The sequence below is a fragment of the Onthophagus taurus genome, chromosome 1 (assembly GCF_036711975.1).
Source record: "Onthophagus taurus isolate NC chromosome 1, IU_Otau_3.0, whole genome shotgun sequence".
NCBI lineage: Eukaryota > Metazoa > Arthropoda > Insecta > Coleoptera > Scarabaeidae > Onthophagus > Onthophagus taurus.
The window spans coordinates 39007256-39027109 of NC_091966.1; the positions used below are offsets into that span (position 1 = coordinate 39007256).

Below are 19854 nucleotides of genomic sequence, written 5' to 3' on the forward strand. Positions count from 1 at the left end.
GGCCAGAAAGTGTAAAATTTGACGATTTATTTATGAAATTAAAAGACATGAACAGATATTTCAAACTCTCATAGAATTAGCAGAATATGAAACGTTGATTACTTCATTACATAATGCAAAGTTGTTCTATAAAATCATTAAATTACAAAATTAATGTTAGGTATAAGTACATACTTATCCATATAAAGATTGGGAATGAGCGGGTAATTTTTTTCCTAAACAACGTTTTAGATAATAAAAGCCCAACTTTTACAGTTAATATAACCTGATTTATTTAATAATAAATAAAGCACTTATTTATTTATTAATTTACAATAATTGTGTCACTTCTATAACTATATTATAAAACGGTATTGCAAAACTAACCGACCTATCTTACCCAACCATAATGGCGCGTATTAAAAACATTTTCGTCTTTTACTTCACTACAAGAAACACGTACGTATCGAAATTCATTTTATTAATAAGATTGGTTTATTTGAATAGGTTAGTCGAATATTCCTAAATGGCAATGTTATAAGTAGTAAAACACTTGGGTTATTAATTTAATTTATATAAAAAATACTCCTTTTTTATTCCAATTCTGGGTTACACGACAATTATGCGCTTTTATAGATTTATAGTACAACCTTTTAATAGCTTAAAATATCTGTTGAAAGCTGCACTTTTTTTAAATCGCACCACGAAAAATATTTAGGACCCGCCTCAGGCACGTCTCGACTCTGTATTCGTCAAGTTTTTATTTATTATAGGAATCACTGGTATAATAGAATATTTAGAATTTATTTATCAAAATAGCTACATACAAAGTGATTCGTTTGAAAGGTATTTCTAAAACACTTCAAATGTTAAATCTAATATGTCGTATTAAATTTTGAATCACTTGTATTTACTAAAAATTTATATATTTTTGTATCTGTAATAATTGTATTTTGAAAAAAAGCGCACATTCTCAGTCTTGTAGCTTTTATAATTGCGTCAAGAACGGCATAAAAAAAAACGTATCGTTTTTAAAGCTAAAAATCTTACTCTACGGATTCATACTGTTGTCATAAATAAATCGGTTTATTTTTATTGATCAAATAGTAAATAATCATACCAACTGGTAAAACTAAAAGGACCAAACCGGCGGCGACAAAATTAAAAATAATCGAATTAAGAAATTTCGACTCCATTTGATTCTCACCATTATTGAGATTTTGGATCGGTTTGTTATCAACAACGAACGCTTTTCTTGGTTTATCTGTTGAAGTCTTATTTTCGTGATCATGATCTAATATTTCATGATCTTCCCTCCTTTCTCGATTAATCTTAGCCATACCATCAAAATCAACATCAATCCCACCATTAATTAATTCATAAATATTTTTGAAATCACCAAGTGGATTTCGTTTTAAATTAATATACGTTAATAATCGTAACTTTAAAAGATCATTTAAAAGGTCATCATTAATATTGGTCAATTGGTTATGACTCAAATCGATGTATTTTAGATTGGGTAAATTCGAAAACCCGTCTTTGTAAATTTTTTCTATTTTGTTATTGTCCAAAAATAGGTACCCCACGTTTGGATACGACTCCAAACATTCGAAATCACTTTGTTGCAGGTACTCGATTATGTTGTGCGAAAAAATCAGTTTTGTAATCGATTTAGCTTCGTTTTCTTTAATGTTTTCGCAAGAAACGGACGTAAGATTCATTTTGCGATAATCGAGGCGATCGTTTATGATCGTACTTTGAGTACAAGTCAAGAATAATAATCTAAAATACAAAAACAATGTAAATAAATTTATGTAGGTAATAAAAACTTACAAAAAGAATGGAATCATCATGTGGTCGATGTTAACGTCTGTCATTTTGTTGTAAAAATTAATACTAGTTGAAAATCTGGAAATAAAAATTACAATCGATCAATTTTGGAAACAATTTTAACGAAATTATTAGCTCAAATTGTTTAGGTAGTCTCATTTTTTTATCTGGAGGATTTTTCTTATCTTTAGATAATGAGTATGGATATCTTTTTAATGTTGAAATATAAATCCTTTAAATTAAGATTATAAAATATACAAGGTGTGTCAAAAATGTTTTTAATAACACCAAACGTAAAATTGAATCCATGACTCATAGTCGTGGGGACTTTAAAGCACGGTTTGATGAAGAGGAAGGCATGGCCAAAAGATTAAGTGTAGATTAAGAAATATAGAGAATTGTTGCGATTAATAGGAGAGAAAGGATGAGAGATTTTGAACAGGAATAAGGAAGAGGTTGATTTGATGGGGGGTGGAATATAAGAGATGGAAGAGTTGACGGAGGCTGAAAAACATAGAATATAGAGAAACCCAAAATATTAGTCACAGAAAATAGATTGATCACCCAGAAACGACAAAACAATGATGCAGGCAGAAACGATACAGATTGCTGCTGAAGAGATCGATGGATATAGCGTAGGTATAGTGACCTACAAGGAATAAGATGGAAGAGTAATGGCAGGTTCATAAAACCCAAATAGAATCTGTATTACATACAGCGACGCAATTCAAAGTAATTGCGAAAAAATGTCATCCCACGATATGTTGCTAGTACTAGGAGATTTCAACGCGAAAATTGGAAAGGAGGAGGTGCACAGAAATGTTGTTGGCAAGCATAGCCTACAACATAACAAGTCCTAATGGAAATTAACTATGCCAACTCGCAGAAACGCTTAACCATGTCATCAGTAGTATTCTCAAGAGAACCTCGAAAGTATCGAGAAGCAATGAAATAGATCATGTGCTTATACCAAAAAGAAGAGCTTCCTCTACAACTGACGTAAAGACGTAAAGTCACTACCTATTAGCAGCATACTTAAGACAACGCATCAGCAATATGCAGAAGGTGAAAAGACGGACGATCAAAAAATAAAATATCGCCAAACTAGAACTATTATGTCTAAACAGTCATACAAATGAAAGTCAATAAGCACAAAAGTCAAAATGACAATTGGACGAGTTGAAAGAGGAAAGAAGGATGAACGGTATGATGTAGAATACAGGACAGCAATGAGAAGATATAGAAACAGGCACAAGAAGCAAACGGGAAGAGTGTACAGCACAAAGAAGAAACGTAACAAAACAGTGCAGAAAAAAGAATACTACAACAGAACAATAAGGACGCTGAAGGATCAGAGCAAAAACAGAAGATACAGAAAATTCTACCACCTTGGTCTAAATCAAGGGATAGCTGATGCAGGGATACAGATGGAAAGATAGTCACACTGCAGGAGAACGTATTGAACCGATAGAAAGAGCATGTCCATAAATTGCTGAAGGAAACTCATGGTTATAAGGGAAAGACTAAGTTGGATTACGCGACTGCTGAACCAAAATTAGATCCGCAAGGATATACAGGTTGTTTCATGAGGAATGGTACATACGTTAATATGTTATAGATTTATTCATTTTTAGCAGAAAAGTTCCTAAAAACATGTGCTCAACTCTCAAAAGTAACTGAGATACAGCAAGTTAATGCATAAATTGATATCACGCACGGCTGTAGTGAAATAGTCATTTGTCAATGTTTGACATTTAACATTATTTGGTTGACGTGTCGACTAAGTTGTTGATAATGCCACACATATTGACTCATGCAGAATATGCTGTTACGGTGTTTTGTTACGGTTTCTGCAATGGAAATGCCCGTGCTGCTCGTCGTGACTATAGGAGATGGTTTCCTAACCGAGTGCTACCAAATTCAAGAGCATTTACTGAACGAACTTGAATAAATTCTTCAGTCGGTAGAACGCAGTCCATCTATCAGTATAAGAAGACTTTCTGCTCGCCTTGGTGTTCTTCATGTAAAAGTATGGAGAACATTGCGTACTCATGGCTTGTATCCACTCCATATTCAACCAGTAAAACACCTTGAACCAACAGACTTTACCAGGAAATTTGAATTTTGTAGATGAGTAATCTAACCGCGGCTTGGTTCCTATGATACTTTTTACCGACGAAGCCATTTTCACCCGTAATGAAATCAATAACAGTCGAAATAATTAGGCCTTTCGTACTACCCGATCGTCTAACAGTGGACAGATATTTAGAGTTCTTGCGCAATGAGTTTCCAACACTGTTAGAAGATATGCCCTTGGCTACCAGAGCCAATATGTTCTTCCAGCATGATGGGGCCAAACCTTTGCGGAACGGTGAATTGGTCGTGGGGGTCTTATCAGTTGGCCAGCTCGGTCACCGGACCTTAATCCGTTAGATTACGGAATGTGGGGATGGCTGAAAAGCGATATTTTATCAAGTAAAAGTAAACACGCGTGATGAGCTAATCGCTCGAATTACGGCCAATGCTGCACGAATCAAGGCACATCAGGATAAATTACGCGTGATATCTTCAAGAGATCAGCCAAGTGCTTCGAGTTAGGCAGTGGGATATTCCAACCCTTCCCTTAAAGTTCGAATTTCGATATTTTATGTACACATTTAAATAAATCAGTTCATACATTAACTAGCTGTATCTCAGTTGCCTTTGAGTATTGAGCACATGCTATTAGGAACTTTTCTGCTTAAAATGAACAAATCTATAACATATTAACGTATGTACCATTCCTCATGAAACACCTGTATAATAAAGAAATCGAGAAAAGCATAAGAAAGTTAAAGTTAGGTTAAAGATAGAAAGTACGCAGAAAGATAAGCAGGCACACTAGATTAAAGGTTGAAAAAGAAAGATGAAAAAAAAATTATTCTATCCGATGGACAATCAGAATTCAGAAGGGAAAGAGACTATAGGCAACTATATTCAATTATTAAAAGCATTATTACAACCAATTATTATAACCACATTCGTATTGAAAAGCAGTGAATAGGGAACAGATAAAAAGGGGATAATTGCATGTGTAGACCTAAGAGTGGCATTTGACACAGTTAATAAGGAGAAATTATGACAAAAGCTAAGAAAAACGAGAATTAGTGGATTATCTAAGAAATAGGATGAAAGAGACTGGAAAATTGTAGGGGATATGGAAGAAAGGTTAAAGAGATCTATGAAAAAATGAAAATTATAAAATTCTACAAAGAAGGCAGAGGGAAATGGGAATGAAAGAGAGAGATGTTTACCTTTCGAGTGAATAATGGGATGTGGGCTCATATATAAGGCAGAGAGTTAGAAACGCAAGCGAAATATTGGGGCAGACATGGAGCTATGGGGAAAGAATATTTAGAGAAGATTTCTGTAGAAAGAAAATTATGTTTGATGGAATGGTGAGGAGTGTGATAACGTATGGACCGAAAATATGAGGTTGGCAGGAACAAAAGATGATGGAGGAGATTTAAGAAAGATATTGGAGGTGGGTTTTGGGGTTGAACAGGGAGAAACTCCGGGATATACATATAGTAAGAGAGTAGTTAAAGTTACAGTAAGGGCAAAGGAACGACTTTAAGCTTAAGTAGTGTGATACTCAATATAGCTTCACATCGTGGAAGGAGTTGGAATGTAGAAATAGAGATGTGGAAACACAAAAACATCGTGCTCAGGTAGAAGAGGGGAAATACAACAATAAGTATAAAATCTTAATGACGGAGGAAATTCTAGGGTATTTGATGGATTTAGGCGATTTAGGTGCGGGAATGAAGATAGAGCTATGTTGGGTAGGAGATTAGGTGAAGATGTGTAGATTGTGTGGCAAGGGTTGGGAGACAATTGAAGAGCCTGGTGCAAGAAGGGGATGTACGCCAAATATGAAGAAAATGAGATTTTTTTTAAAAACGGTTAAAAAATTCGTATTTATCATTTAACATAAATACGCATGATGTTCTGCCAACTGAATCAGAATTGTGAGAGAAAATCACTTACCCCGTGTTGTAGACGGGTGCAATAATGGGATAAGTTACGTGGCGTTTATACCGTTATTGCACCAGACAATCCCATGCTATTATTTGTCCACCACACATAAATAATGACTTTTTTATACCGTGAGGATAATACCGAAATTGTATGTTGGTGGTGTTTGATTGATGTTTTATAATGTCATTCGCAATGTTTTGTAGCTTAGAGTTGACATATTTTTAATTGAACATACTATTGTTAGGCCATTACGTTTCCAGTGAATGTAACTTTACTAAAATGGATAGTGATAGGTCTGAAGAGGAAGAAAGGGTGAAACAGAAGCGCGGTCGTGAAAGAAATATGGAAACGAAATATACAAAAAATTAAAAGGGCTAGAGGAGAATGTCATAAGTCCACATCAACGGTAAAGCTTGTGTCAGAAAGAGAGCAAGGCAATGACTGCAAGTGCAGAAAACGATGCGTAAGAATTTTTTTTTGCTTTTGGCAGACCAGGACAAACAAGATTCATATTTATCCAGGTAAAACACTGTAAAAGCGGTTATTAGACGGTGAAAAAAAGAAATAAAAAAATTAATAAGAAAACCATACTTACAAATTCAAGGTAGGTATTATTAAATTTATAACTGTTTTATTCCATTTTGACAGTTTAAACTGTATTATGATCAGACGTCATATCGTCGATGATGTTAGACAACCTTCTATGTGTACCTATGTTTGTATTAAGATACGAATTCACATAGGAGGTTGTCTAAAATCAACGACGACAAGCAGTTTACATGATTTTTCTAAACTGTGATTTGTACAATAGATTTCAATGTCTTTACGCCACGTGAATTAAACATTGGGATTAAACCAGTAACAATGTCGAGATTTGCAAAACTGCTGTATGCGTTCTTGATGGTATTGATAAGAAACGCTTAGGACGCATTGCAAAGCATCTTTGTAAAAACGTAACACCCGTTCAAGATAAACGGGGTCGACACTTCAACAGACCTTGTATTATTACGGATGATTTAAAAGAACATGTGCACGCGCATATCAACAGTTTCCCAAAACGATGTTCCCACTACAGAACCACAAAATATTACTTGTCCGACGATTTAAACATATCAATAATGTACGATATACCTTCAAAAATACGAACCGGATATGCACCGACTAAAACAAGATAACCGTCCATACAAACCACAAATATCGTATGATTTCTATAGATTTCCAAGAAAAGTTTAACATAAAGTTCGGAATGGCGAGCACAGACACTTGCAAAACATGTGACATCTTAAATAATAAGAAAGATAATGCAGATACAGAATAAGAAAAGAAAAACTATGAAGCGCTGCGCTGCATGAAACACACCTCCAAAAGGCTGAGTTGTTTTATAGCAATTTTAAGGAAAAGTCTTTAGAAGCAATAGAAAATGAAGAAGTTGAAGTATTATGCTTCAAAAAACTCACATTCCGATTCAGTGGCTTTTTCAGACCTGTCGCACAGTGGTCTAAATTCGAAAAAACCCGAACAAAAATATTTTAACGCAGTTTGGGTTGAGATAATTTTTTGAAACTTGGTATGTGGCTATAGGACTATATGCTAAAGACTGTGAACTTTTGGATCAAATATGTCAACCGGAAGTACTAATTTACTTGAGGCCACAGTCTATTTTTTTCATATAATTTAGGTCCTTAGAATTGGATAAATACAAAATTTTATACAACGCTATTAAATCGTGAAGGATAGCTAAATACAAAATTGTTTAAACTAAATTGGTTATATAGTTTACTTCGATGTAAGGTTTCTATAAATAAATCTTTAACTACAGAGTGTCTCACATATCTGGTTCGTTAGAACTTTTTCAGGTTCCACTATTCGTACAATTTTGAAATTTTGGTAGCATGGGTTGTTCATTCGGAACTTTCAATCTAAAATATTTTCAAGATGGCTGCCACTTCCGGTCTACCGAAGTAGACCATAACTTCGTTATTTTAAATGGAATGCTATAGTTGTTATTACACCATTTGATTGTACGTAAAAAATAGGTCAACTTTGATAAAAGTTATTGGTACCTAGCGTTTTTTGTTTTCGAGTTATTTTGGTTCTAAACTTTTTTTGGTAAATTTCACCATGCTCTTTAAAACCCCATATCTCAGCCAACGTTCATTCAAAAAAGGTCTAAATTGGTACGATTATTCTTCAAGTGCTGTCAAGTAGATTGTCATTTGTTGTATCGGAGTATCTTATACAGGCTGGTCCAAAATTGAATTATTGTTTCTCCATTTTCAATGGCGAGAAAGTAGAAAATTTTAAATGGAACGAACCATGCTTTTCTAGCCTATCAGAAATGGACTTTAATTCTCTATGAATTATCTACGTTGCTTAACAATATGTGTTTCTTCTTGTTCTGTTTCAGACCATTCTTCGTCATCTTCATCTTCGTTGCATCCTGCCTCATATAGCTCTTGTTCTGATTCGTGTTCTTCGTCATATCCATCTTCTTTTTCGCCATCTTTTTCTTCTTCCTGGTCTTCTACATTGTCTATTATAAGTAATCTTTTAGTCTCGATACTCATCTTTTTATGTTTTCTAGAAATGTGCTGTTGAAAATTACTTATAAATGGATGTGAGCTGGGGGGGGTGAAATGGGGCTGAGTAGCAGTCTTTTAAATAGATCTTCATTCGTATCCAGTCTACTACATTTCCTTGTGTGGCTCTCTCTAAATTTTCGGATTTTTTTGTTATTAGCTTCTTGCGCTTCTTCCGACAACTCTCCAATAGGTAGTAGAGCTCTTAATGACTGCAGATCCATGTATCAAAATTTTATGAACGCTGGTTGGCATATAGTACCAACTATAAAATGGACGTACTTTTCGGCAGTTTTGAAACAATATTTATCAAATTCATTGTAATTAATATTGTACCCACTGTTTATTGCAGCCAAAATAACGCCAAATCGCTGTATTAGTTCCTCGTCAATTCCTTAAATGAAGTATAAAGTGATTAGTACATGCGCGCTTACTATAAAATTGTCATAACAGTAATCTCTGATGATAATTTATTAAAACTACGTATCAACTAGTCACCTTCCAAGTTCTAATTTCTAATCTATATGAAATGTGAGGCAGACACACAAAAAACCGAATGTATGCATGGAGAACAGACAAACCAAACTTAAAACCTTCTAGCTCTACCGTTCATCTGTGAAATTTTTGCTCTGCATAAATAACATTCCATTCCAGATGATTCCTTCAAATTCCCATCAAAGAATTACAGACCTACAACATGTATGAATAATTCAAATAAAGTTTTAAGAAAACGAAGACTTTATACCTTGCCATCCACCATCGTGAAATAAAGAGAAAAGTTAACACTTATACATTTTGAGGTATATGGCTGAAGGGAGCTTATTTGGTTTGAAATATATATTTTTCTTCGGTTCTTATAAGAGCGGCATTTTCATGCACCCATTGTAATCTAATCGGTCTACAAAACCGTATAGATTATGGTGTGGGGTTCTTCCACAATACAATATTATTATCATTGTCTTCCAATCGTAATGGGACTAGCAAGACACAAATAGCGAATCATGTTTTCCCTCTGCATTTGTGATGAACTTTTGTTTATAAGTCGAATGACATCCGCTACCATCAAACCCCCACTTACAACGTAATATAGAATTTACATTTACATTTGGATAATTATCGAAACATTTAAAAAAAATTTTTTAAATATTATTTAATAAAACTGGTTCGAAGTGTTTCTGAAGAAAGTTGCAACATGGCATCCGAAACGTCAAACCTTTTCTTAAAAGACGCACGGCAAAACCCGAAAGTTTCTAGTGTTAGTTCTAGTTTTAGTTCTAATTTTAGTTCAATTAACTCCGGCCGTGAAAGCCTTCGTACTTACAAAAAAGTAGATATTTCAAGTGTTCCAGTTTTTTGCCGCACTGTATCTAACAACCACTTCCGGTTGTTAGATATGCCTGAAACTTTAAGTCTGGTATTCTATTATTGTTATGCAAGTTTACACCAAATATATGAGATTTATCTTTTAAGAAAAAGAATATAAGCATTTTATATGAAAACGGTCAAATAACACACTCAGTCACTGATCATCTTTGATCGTTAATATCTTGGAAAGGAGCAAGTTAAAGCAAGATGTGGTTATCATGTTATATAGAGCACATCTCAAAGAATAAGAATATTCTAGCGACAAAAGTTCTTCTTGCGTCTTCTGCGAGATATATATGTTAAAACATTTGGTTGTAACTTCAAGTAGGTGTTAATTAGCTTTAAAAGAAGTGCTTATTACGTATTTCTGCAAAAATATTTTAAATATTAGAAAAGTGCCAAATGAAGACCTTTCTATACTGTTCAAGATAGCAACAACGCATTGTCTTGAAAAAGTGGAACACAATATATTTTTTTCATCTAAAGTTGTAGCATTTTATGATATTTAATACACAAGAATTGTAGTACTGTTTTATTGCGTACAGTTAGCACTAGAAAGTACATAACACTTTATTCCTTTCACCTCTCAGTCTATTAGGACCTAAAGTACATATAACATGTAAAAAAAAACGAAAAAAAAAATTTCGAAAATTTGATTTTCGTTCACATTTTACCGCTTGTGGACCACTGTGTGTCGGTAGCTCTTCTGAAGAAGATTTTTGATATCTTTTACGTGTTGTTAAAAATTGTTTTGTTTATTTTGTTTGATAAAAGTCTTTCCTCACCTTCTTTTAAATACTAAAAAGTTTTGAATATCATTTGATTTTTTCTCTCCCAAAAAGCATGAAATATGGATTCACATATTTCCTTCTTGTACCACAATTTGTTTTTTTACTATGATTTCACAATATATGGAAAAACTGACATTTGCTCAGATAAAATTGGCATTCTTATTTATACAAATCAAATCATCACTTTAAATACAAACATGAAATTAATAAAGTTTTTTGCCTTTACTGAACAATTTACATATTGTTACTTATCCCAATCTTGCACCAAGCTCTTCGATTGTGACGCTTTGATGGAAGGTGGTAAGGTAGTTGAAGCGCGTACCGAGTGATGGTGGAGAGCATGGATTAGGGGGATGAGGAGGGGGATTACTAAGTTAAATATGTAATGTAGCTATTGTATTTTAAAAATTATATATTGAAAGTGACAAACGATATATAATATATAAACTAAACTCAGTCAGAGAATTAACAATAAATTTAAAATATTTCTAGCGAGATTATCTCCGAATTAACTAGATTAAACCAAAAACTTAATTTTTGTGAACTTTGACTTTCACGTGAAGCAAATCTTTTTTGATATCCGAGAAATTACGCGTTAAAATTCATTAAGCGCATGTGGATTTATTGAACAAACAAATCAAGGCTCCGAATGGATTAATTGAAGGTGATTTTAAGTTAATACTATTTCTTTTTAATATTTTTTTGAGTCAACCTACAATAAACAAAAAGTGATAAGACAAAAAAATTGTGATAACAAAGAAAATGTGGAACTGAGTTATTTTTAAACATAACGTTTCAACTAACCAAGGATAAAGAAAAATAAATCATAAAGTTGTTTTATTTATTAGAGAAAAGTTGTAATTAACAATTTCTTTTAATAATACGTTTTCCTCGTGTTCGATACAATAATGAACTTAACCTTGAATATCCTCGACATTAAAATACGAATTTTAAATGAAACAACTTTATTTAAAAATCGGTTCCAACAATTTCGGTGAATAAACCATAAAAGCATATATGTATTCATATTTTTTTTAATGTTAACAAGGTCAAATCTCTCGAAATACTCGTCGATGAACCACGAAAATAATATTGGCCCAACGAACGATAATTAAACATATTTCTAAGAGACATTTATTAAGATCAATTACGTCAGATACAAAATTTTTTGCAGCCTGTTTTGGATCGGTTACAAAGCTTTTATTTTGGATCTAGAAATATTTATATTTAAAAAAATAAAGTTTTCACAAAAAAATGTGCGCAGCAAAAAAAAAATGCGTGACTTTCGACCAAGACACGTATCTAGGTTTATATATAGAAATATAATTTGCATGTTTAAAAAAGGTTTATTTCTCAAAAATTATCTTTTAAGTAATATATTTTGAACGTTATTTTCAATACTGTAATATTAGTAAATATTACTTTTCGTCGGCATCAAAATATTTTGTTGCATGTTAATAAAACCATTCCTGGTAAACGTTTATGGCTCTATGTAAACACTATTTCCGATGTTCAAACTGCGTTTAAAGCTCCTTTTTTACTATTTTTGCCCTATATTTTAAATTACAACAAGTCAACTTATTAATTTTAATATATTTATTTATAATGGAGGTTTCAAAATTCATTTGCAAGTTAATTATTATCTTAAGAAATGAAGGTAAATGATTAAAAGTAATATTGATAAGAAATCTTATACTTCTTCTTCATAGAAGATCTGTCGATCTGTTAATTCTGAAGTTGTTGCCTTTGAACTATTTCCTGCGCCAGCTATCTCCCGTGAATTTACAAACACGATTTTCGGCAGTCTGTTGGCCCACGTGGTTATGCCATTGTCCCTTCCGCTGTCTTCCCCATCTCACTAATATCTGCAACGTTGCATTGATCTCTAATATTCGACTTTCTCATTCTGTCCATTCTTGTTTTTTTCCACTATTGATCGATTACTATTCCATATGTCATTATCGGTCTTATACACGTCTTATATCCCAACTGTATGTCTTAAATAGCGCAACAGCCCAAATTAAGCCTTGGCTCCATACTTCGCCTCCAACCGTCTCGGTCTCCGGCCACTCTCTTCCAGCTTTTCATCCCGAGAATCTCCTGAGCGTCCCTGATCACGTTATCTTCCCATCCTGCTTTTGCTCTACCAGTCCTGCGTTTTCCTCTTGGTTGTCTCAGAAACACTTTCATTGCGGCACGTCTCTCTGACATGGCAGTTATTTTATGTGTGTTGTGAGGGGGGGCTTTTTGTTCGTACCTATGTACGGATAAGAGTTTTATATATGGGAAATTTGCTGTCTCTGTGGATGTTTCGGGATCTCATGATAGGTAACGGGGATTTCCGGTGGCTACTCGTTTTTATACATTGCTGACGAGGTAACTAGTTATCCATTACGAAGTTGTAGTACCCGATATTGCCGCCTCTTACTGTGAATTAGGAGTTTGGTTTTATCTTCATTGATCCTTAGTCCAACCTATCTTCCAGCAATTACCTGGATCATCTGCATTAATCTGCCAAGAATGTTAAGGTCATCTTCATAACCCTCCATTTGGACGGACTAGTTGATCAAGGTTGCGTTTAGTATGGGTCTTGTTGTTTTAGCCCGAACGACACTTTAAAAGCCCTAAACAGCTTAGCGCTAAAAAATACAGTGCCTGGTTTGTCGCTCTGCCACGAACTTGATGTTTCAGCCATTAGTGTGCAAACACATTGTTTCATAGCGCCTGTCATTCTCCAATTATTCTTCAATATAGTAATTGTTTCGTCTTCAGTAAATTTATTAGTACATTTTTGTTTGATTTATCATTATAGAGTGGCTTCAATCTTTCTGGCATTTCAAGTCCCTTCCCCAGCTTTCATAACGCTTTTTTCCATTTATTAGTGCTTTTGTTTTGGTTATATCTTTTTCTACAACTGCCTCGGGAAGAACCTCCTTATCATAACTTTCTTGTTTCTGATTTGATTGTTTATCTAAGGAGCTCTCAGAGCTTTAGGCAAGTCATTACTATAAATCCTTATGCCAACCTCTCTTCTAGCAATTACCTGGATCGTCTGCATTAATCTGCCAAGAATGTTAAGGTCATCTTCATATTCCTCCATTTGGACGGACTTGTTCATCAAGGTTGCGTTTAGTATGGATGCGAGTCCGTTTAGTTCGTTTAGCCCGAACGACACTTAAAAACCCCCTAAACAGCTTAGCCCTAAAAAATACAGTGCCTGGTTTGTCGCTCTGCCACCAACTTGATGTTTCAGCCATTAGTGTGCAAACACATTGTTTCATAGCGCCTGTCATTCTCCAATTATTCTTCAATATAGTAATTGTTTCGTCTTCAGTAAATTTATTAGTACATTTTTGTTTGATTTATCATTGTACAGTGGCTTCAATCTTTCTGGCATTTCAAGTCCCTTCCTCAGCTTTCACAACGTTTTTTTCCATTTATTAGTGCTTTTGTTTTGGTTATATCTTTTTCTACAACTGCCTCGGGAAGAACCTCCTTATCATAACTTTCTTGTTTCTGATTTGATTGTTGATCTATGGAGCTCTCAGAGCTTGAGACAAGTCATTACTGTAAATAGGATCCAGAACTGAGTCAAGTGAAGAAAAATCCTTTCCAATATTTGGAGAACTAACATTTTCAAGTTGATATGCGGTACAATGTTTTATCACTAAATACTTTACAAGTACATACCAGATATGGTGCTTCTTGTACTACACAACAGATAGAGTAGTTTTAAGAAGGAGTAAACAGATGACTAAATCAGAGATGGAAAGGCGTTAGAAAAAGCTAACTTTAAAGAGTACTAAGAGAGCAGATAAGTGCAGCATTGTAAAGTTAATTTGTATGGCTGTGGTATGGCTGTAGATGTGGTATTGTTGAATGAGAACTGTTAATTTTGTAACAAAAGCGATTTGACTTTTTGTCTTATCAATCATTGTCGAAATCATTAAAAAATAACAGTTCCTTTTTTTTTTCTATAATACCTGTCAAATTGTTATAAAGTTGTTAAAATTAACAGGGAGTTTTGTTTTATCATGTTTTGAAATAAATATGTCTCACTGACGTTTATTTTCTTCAAAAAGTCGTACATCGTTAAAATATTTATCTAAAAGTTTATTAATATTTTAACCTCAACTATTTAGTTACTAAAAATGTTACTAAAAATCAGGAAAACAACATAAATTTTATAAGGGTCCTAGATAATACCAACAGAAACCCTAAATAATTTACATTGACAAGTATTATAGAAAAAAAAACGAACTATAGTTTCTTTTAATTTATTTATATTAAAAATTAATCCTTTTAATTTTACTAATAGATGGCGTTAATTGAAGTGTGCAAAATGTCAAAATATATCTGTCAAATAAAATGTCAGTTTTGAATTTCTTGTCATTTTTTATCTTTCCTGATATTAATCCTGAATTATTCAAATTTAAAACGGTTATTTCTAATTATTAACTTCAATTCCAGATTTTGTATGTTTATTATAGAATAAAAAACTTATAGAGCAGCGTACAATAAAATTTGACATTTTAACCTGTCAATGAACTTTTTTCACAATTTTTTCTGTTCAAATTTAATATGGACAAATCCATCATATTAAAGGTATTTTATTTATTTTAATTTTTACTCTTTTATTTGGGTATAATATAAAAATTCTTGATTCAACCAGTCCATTCCAGTTCTTTTATTCCTTCAATATACAAACAAATTAATCATTCGCATTTCCATGTAAAAAAAGGAACTATAACGATAAGAATTAAACCATTTTCTCGGTGCTTAATCAACCGAAATAACATAAATATCATAAATTCCGAAATATTGATTAAGTTCGTTGCTTGTAAACAACCAATTCTTTTTCTTTTTTAACATGCTAATAATCACGTATTCTTTTTAATAATAATTAACGATTCTATGACGTCATTTGATTAATTAATGAAATATATAAACTTTAATAGAAATAAACCATCATCGAAATTATATAGAACAACAAAAGAATGTAAACATAACCAATAAAAGGTGTGGGATAGAACTCTTTTTATTAAATAATTAATAAAATTGATTTAAATATGTTTTCTTACCAGTTTCTTGTTCTTAGAATTCGAATAAATCACAACTAAATATACCCATAGTTTGGGTACCAGTGCCCTATTTTCTAGAATCCGCAACACGATTTACGAAGGACGCACCATTATTATTCTTGCAGTCGAGGAGAACTAACTGCCTGCCAAACATGCCGAAGCGGAATAGAGAAACTTTACATATTAGAGTGGGAGAGAAATAATTTTAACGTTTTTTGATAATATTTATATTTAATTTCAAATTAACAATAAATATTTATAATTCAACGACGTCCTCGAATTTCAAATCAAAATTATATTTCAATTTTAAACAAAAAATATATTTACAGTTTCCTTTTTAAATTGTTACATCAAAAATTAATAGATGTCACATTTCTCATTTGTATTTGACATAACCTTAAATTAAAGTGTGATGTAACCGGAGTTTTCATGACGGTTTTAGGCCTCATCAACAGATATTGGATTGTAACTACTTTTCCTACGGTAGTAATCTGCGCAATTTATAGCGATTACTCGCGTACTCAACATTGGAAGAGTCAGCTATTAAGCGAGAAGAAAAATGTTGATGATTTTGCCTAAAGGATGGCCATGGATGGCGTTTCCCCTTGTTGGATATGGAATAGGATGGTTTTTGGATAGGAAAGAAACCGAAAGGATGGTGTTATTCCGCGATAAAAGTGCTTTGTATGGAAGGGTATTAAAGGAAGGTGAACAACCATCTTGGCCATAGAATGTTTTAATTGATAGCTAAGATCTAAGCTATATAGATGTTTGAGAAAAATAAATTATAAATTAAGTAAAGAAAATGTTTTATTAATATTATTTAATAAAATTAGATTTTTAATCAGTTTCCATATCTTCTTTGCCTGACCCTTCATCTCCTTCTTCATTATAACTTCTATCCTTATCCAATTCTGAAGCCATCAGAAGATCGTCAGCACTCCATATGCCAACTTCTTCACCTCACTGTAGCATTCTGGAAGACTATTCCATGGGCCGAATATGAGGGCCTCAACTCGCGGAATTTCTTGTAGAGCTGTTCACTTGTGCTGCGCGATATCCATGCTTTTCTGGACTTTCAACTATTCCAACTTGCTTTTGAGTTCTATGAACTTTCCACTCCACAAGTCTTTGGTTTTCAAATCTAGCAATTGCATTTGCTTCAATTCCAAGTGGCTCAATATTGATCTCATTTGTACTTGTGTTGAGAGGATTTACTATGAATGCAAGAGTACTTTTGTTTGTTTTGATTTGCTCGAATCTCTCAGCGAATCCATCCTTCATGTTTTTTTTAAACTATGCTGAAGTAATTCATGTTAATAGTGGCATTGGTCTCGTCGCTATATTGCTTCAGATTTTTTAAATGAAGTAATTTACAGCTCTCCATGTCTTCAAGAAAAAGAAGTAATTTTTTTCGAAACAAACTACTTCAAGCACGGCGCAGGCTGGGTTGCTCTTTCCTTGCAGTTTTAGATTTAGTTCATTTAGTTTCATTGTGGTATCTACCATGAAGTTGAATTCCAATTCAGAATGATCAATGCGTTTTTTATTGAGGAATGTTTTTATTTCACTCAAGCACAAAGCAAAACGTTGCAATACGTTATCTCTGCAAAGCCATCGCACTTTATTGTGCAGGAGTAGATCAGAAAACTAGCTATCTATTTCTGCAAGGAAATCTTTAAACTGGCGATAGTAGACTGCTTTTGCCAAGATGCTGTTAATAATCTTAATTACCAAGTTTATGATTTCAAATATTTCGGCAGGAATGCTTGGGCGTAAAGCGCTTCAGATGAATTATGCAGTGAAACGTAACAATTTCGTGGTTTATTTTTTCTAAAGAATTGACATTACCCCTCCATGTATTCCTGTCATACTTTTGGCTCCATTAGTTGTTATAGAAACGATTTTATTTATATCGATTTCGACATTTACCTGCCGAAAAGGCTAAAAAAAAAGGTATCGTGTCTTTTATGTCGCAAGACTCATCTGTAGTAAGTGATAAGGCAGAAGCCACTTGCATATGTTACATTTGAAGACATTTTAGCAGTTCTATCTTGTACTGTTTTAGCAGATAATGGCAAATCGTTGATTTTTTTTCGTGATTTCTGCTTTGTTTTTAAAATCACGAAACAGTTCTTCAGATGCATGTATAAAACAATCTTTGACGTAGTCACCATCTGTGAATCGTTTTCCTCCTTTTGCAATTTTTAATGATACTGCAAAGCTTGCCAAATTTTTCATTATTAGAGATTACTTAGCATGGAACTTGACTGTTGTTGTTTTTTGACTGCATTTATCGTGCGTCACCGATTGGATATTTACCAGCAAACTACTTAACACTTCAGCTTTATAGTGAAGTGTCTCTCCAAATTTGACTTCTTATCGTGTGTGAGTTTTTTGTGGTAAATGAGACAAGTCGAAAGGCCATTTGTGTTGCATATGAATACAAACGACTCCATCCAATCCTGATTAAATTGTCGGTTTTCTTCTTCAGTTCTTCTCTTTTTTTACCAGATGCCAATAGGTGGCAAAACTGGAAAATGTTTTTTTTTAAATTTAGTTAATCTAAAACGGCAAACAATTTATTTACTATTATTACTTCGTTAACACGATCCTCAGATATGTAATCCAATTCTATTACTGATTATTATTATTATCCTGTTATTGTTACTATTTTTCGGTCCACTAAGTTTTTGATGCTTTCTATCACTTTTTAACTTTACCTGATTCATTTTAACATTTCTGACATTTTATGAATTTTGGAACTCAACTTAATCTGACATTATTGATATTTTCAAGCAAATTTTATACTTACTTAACTGTTTTTGACATTTTTGATACTTTGAACCCAACACAATCATCTTTGATGTCTTCACAAATTGGATATTTCCAAAAATATTTAAGTTTTTGATGTTTTCTACCATTTTTTTTTACTACACCAGACTCTTTCCGACATTTCTTATATTTTATGACTTTAAGAACTCTACTCAACCTGACATTTTTGACAGTTTCTAGCAATTTTTATACTTACCTAACTGTTATCAACCCAACGTAATAATCTTTTATGTCTTCATAATATTTGTATTTTCAAGGATTTGTAAGTTTTTGATGCTTTGTTTCACTTTTTAATTTCACCTGACTCTTTTTGACATTTCTGAAATTAATTGAATTTATAAACTCAACCCAATCTGACATTATTGATACTTTTTGTCAATTTTTATTAACTGTTTTATACATTTTTGACACATTGAACCCAACACAATGATTTTTGATGTCTTCACAAATTGGATGTATCCAAGAATTTTTAAGCTTTTGATGTTTTCTGCCATTTTTTAACTACACCAGAGTCTTTTCGACATTTTTGATATTTTATGACTTTAAGAACTCTACTCAAGCTGACATTTTTGACAGTTTCTAGCAATTTTTATACTTACCAAACTGTTTTTGACATTTTTAACACTTTTTGACACTATCAACCCAACACAATCATCTTTAATGTCTTCACAATTTTAATATTTTCACGGATTTGTAAGTTTTTGACGCTTTCTTTCACTTTTTAACTTCATCTGAAGCTTTATGACATTTTTGAAATTATTTGAATTTATAAACTCAACCCAATCTGACATTTTTGATACTTTTTGGAAATTTTTATTAACTGTTTTTGACACTTTGAACCCAACACAATGATTTTTGATGTGTTCACAAATTGGATGTTTCCAAGAATTTTTAAGCTTTTGATGTTTTTTACCATTTTTTGAATTTAAGAACTCAACTCAACCTGCAATTTTTGACAGTTTCGAACAATTGTTATACTTATCAAACTGTTTTTGACATTTTTTGACACTATCAACTCTACACAATTATCTTTGATGTATTTGCAATTTTGATATTTTCAAGAATTTTTAAGTTTTTGGTGTGTTCTGTCATTTTTCAATTTCACCTGATACTTTTTGATAATTCTGACATTTTTTCAATTTAAGAGCTCCACTCAATCTAACATTTTTGATGTTGTCAATTCCTTTCCTTTGATGACTTTTCCCCTTGTTGGATATGGATTAGGTTGGTTTTTGGATAGGAAAGAAACCGAAAGGATGGTGTTATTCTGCTATAAAAGTGCTTTGTATGGAAGAGAATTAAAGCAAGGTGAACAACCATCTTGGCCGTAGAATGTTTTAATTGCTAGCTAAGATCTAAGCTATATAAATGTTT

At 32.8% G+C, this 19854-nt stretch overlaps 2 protein-coding genes across 2 annotated transcripts; one reads left to right on the plus strand and one right to left on the minus strand.

Moving 5' to 3' along the window:
- Positions 1-868: 868 nt before the first annotated feature.
- LOC111429309 (lumican-like) lies at positions 869-15778 on the minus strand. Its single transcript, XM_023065182.2, has 3 exons — positions 15646-15778; positions 1813-1887; positions 869-1761 (listed from the first exon to the last, which is right to left on the minus strand). Exons 2-3 carry the CDS (start codon positions 1854-1856, stop codon positions 1050-1052), a joined length of 756 nt encoding a protein of 251 aa, XP_022920950.1. The 5' UTR covers positions 1857-1887; positions 15646-15778; the 3' UTR covers positions 869-1049.
- A 341-nt stretch (positions 15779-16119) lies between these two features.
- On the plus strand, positions 16120-16493 carry LOC111429314 (NADH dehydrogenase (ubiquinone) MNLL subunit). Its single transcript, XM_023065192.2, has one exon. The coding sequence runs from the start codon at positions 16205-16207 to the stop codon at positions 16373-16375; it is 171 nt and encodes a 56-aa protein (XP_022920960.1). The 5' UTR covers positions 16120-16204; the 3' UTR covers positions 16376-16493.
- The last annotated feature ends 3361 nt before the right edge of the window (positions 16494-19854 follow it).

Coding starts and splice junctions, on each gene's coding strand:
- LOC111429309 (XM_023065182.2), bottom strand. CDS start 1,856: ATGACAGACGTTAACATCGACCACATGATGATTCCATTCTTTTT. Junction 1,762..1,812: donor ATGATGATTCCATTCTTTTT/GTAAGTTTTTAT, acceptor TTTGTATTTTAG/ATTATTATTCTTGACTTGTA.
- LOC111429314 (XM_023065192.2), top strand. CDS start 16,205: ATGTTGATGATTTTGCCTAAAGGATGGCCATGGATGGCGTTTCCCCTT.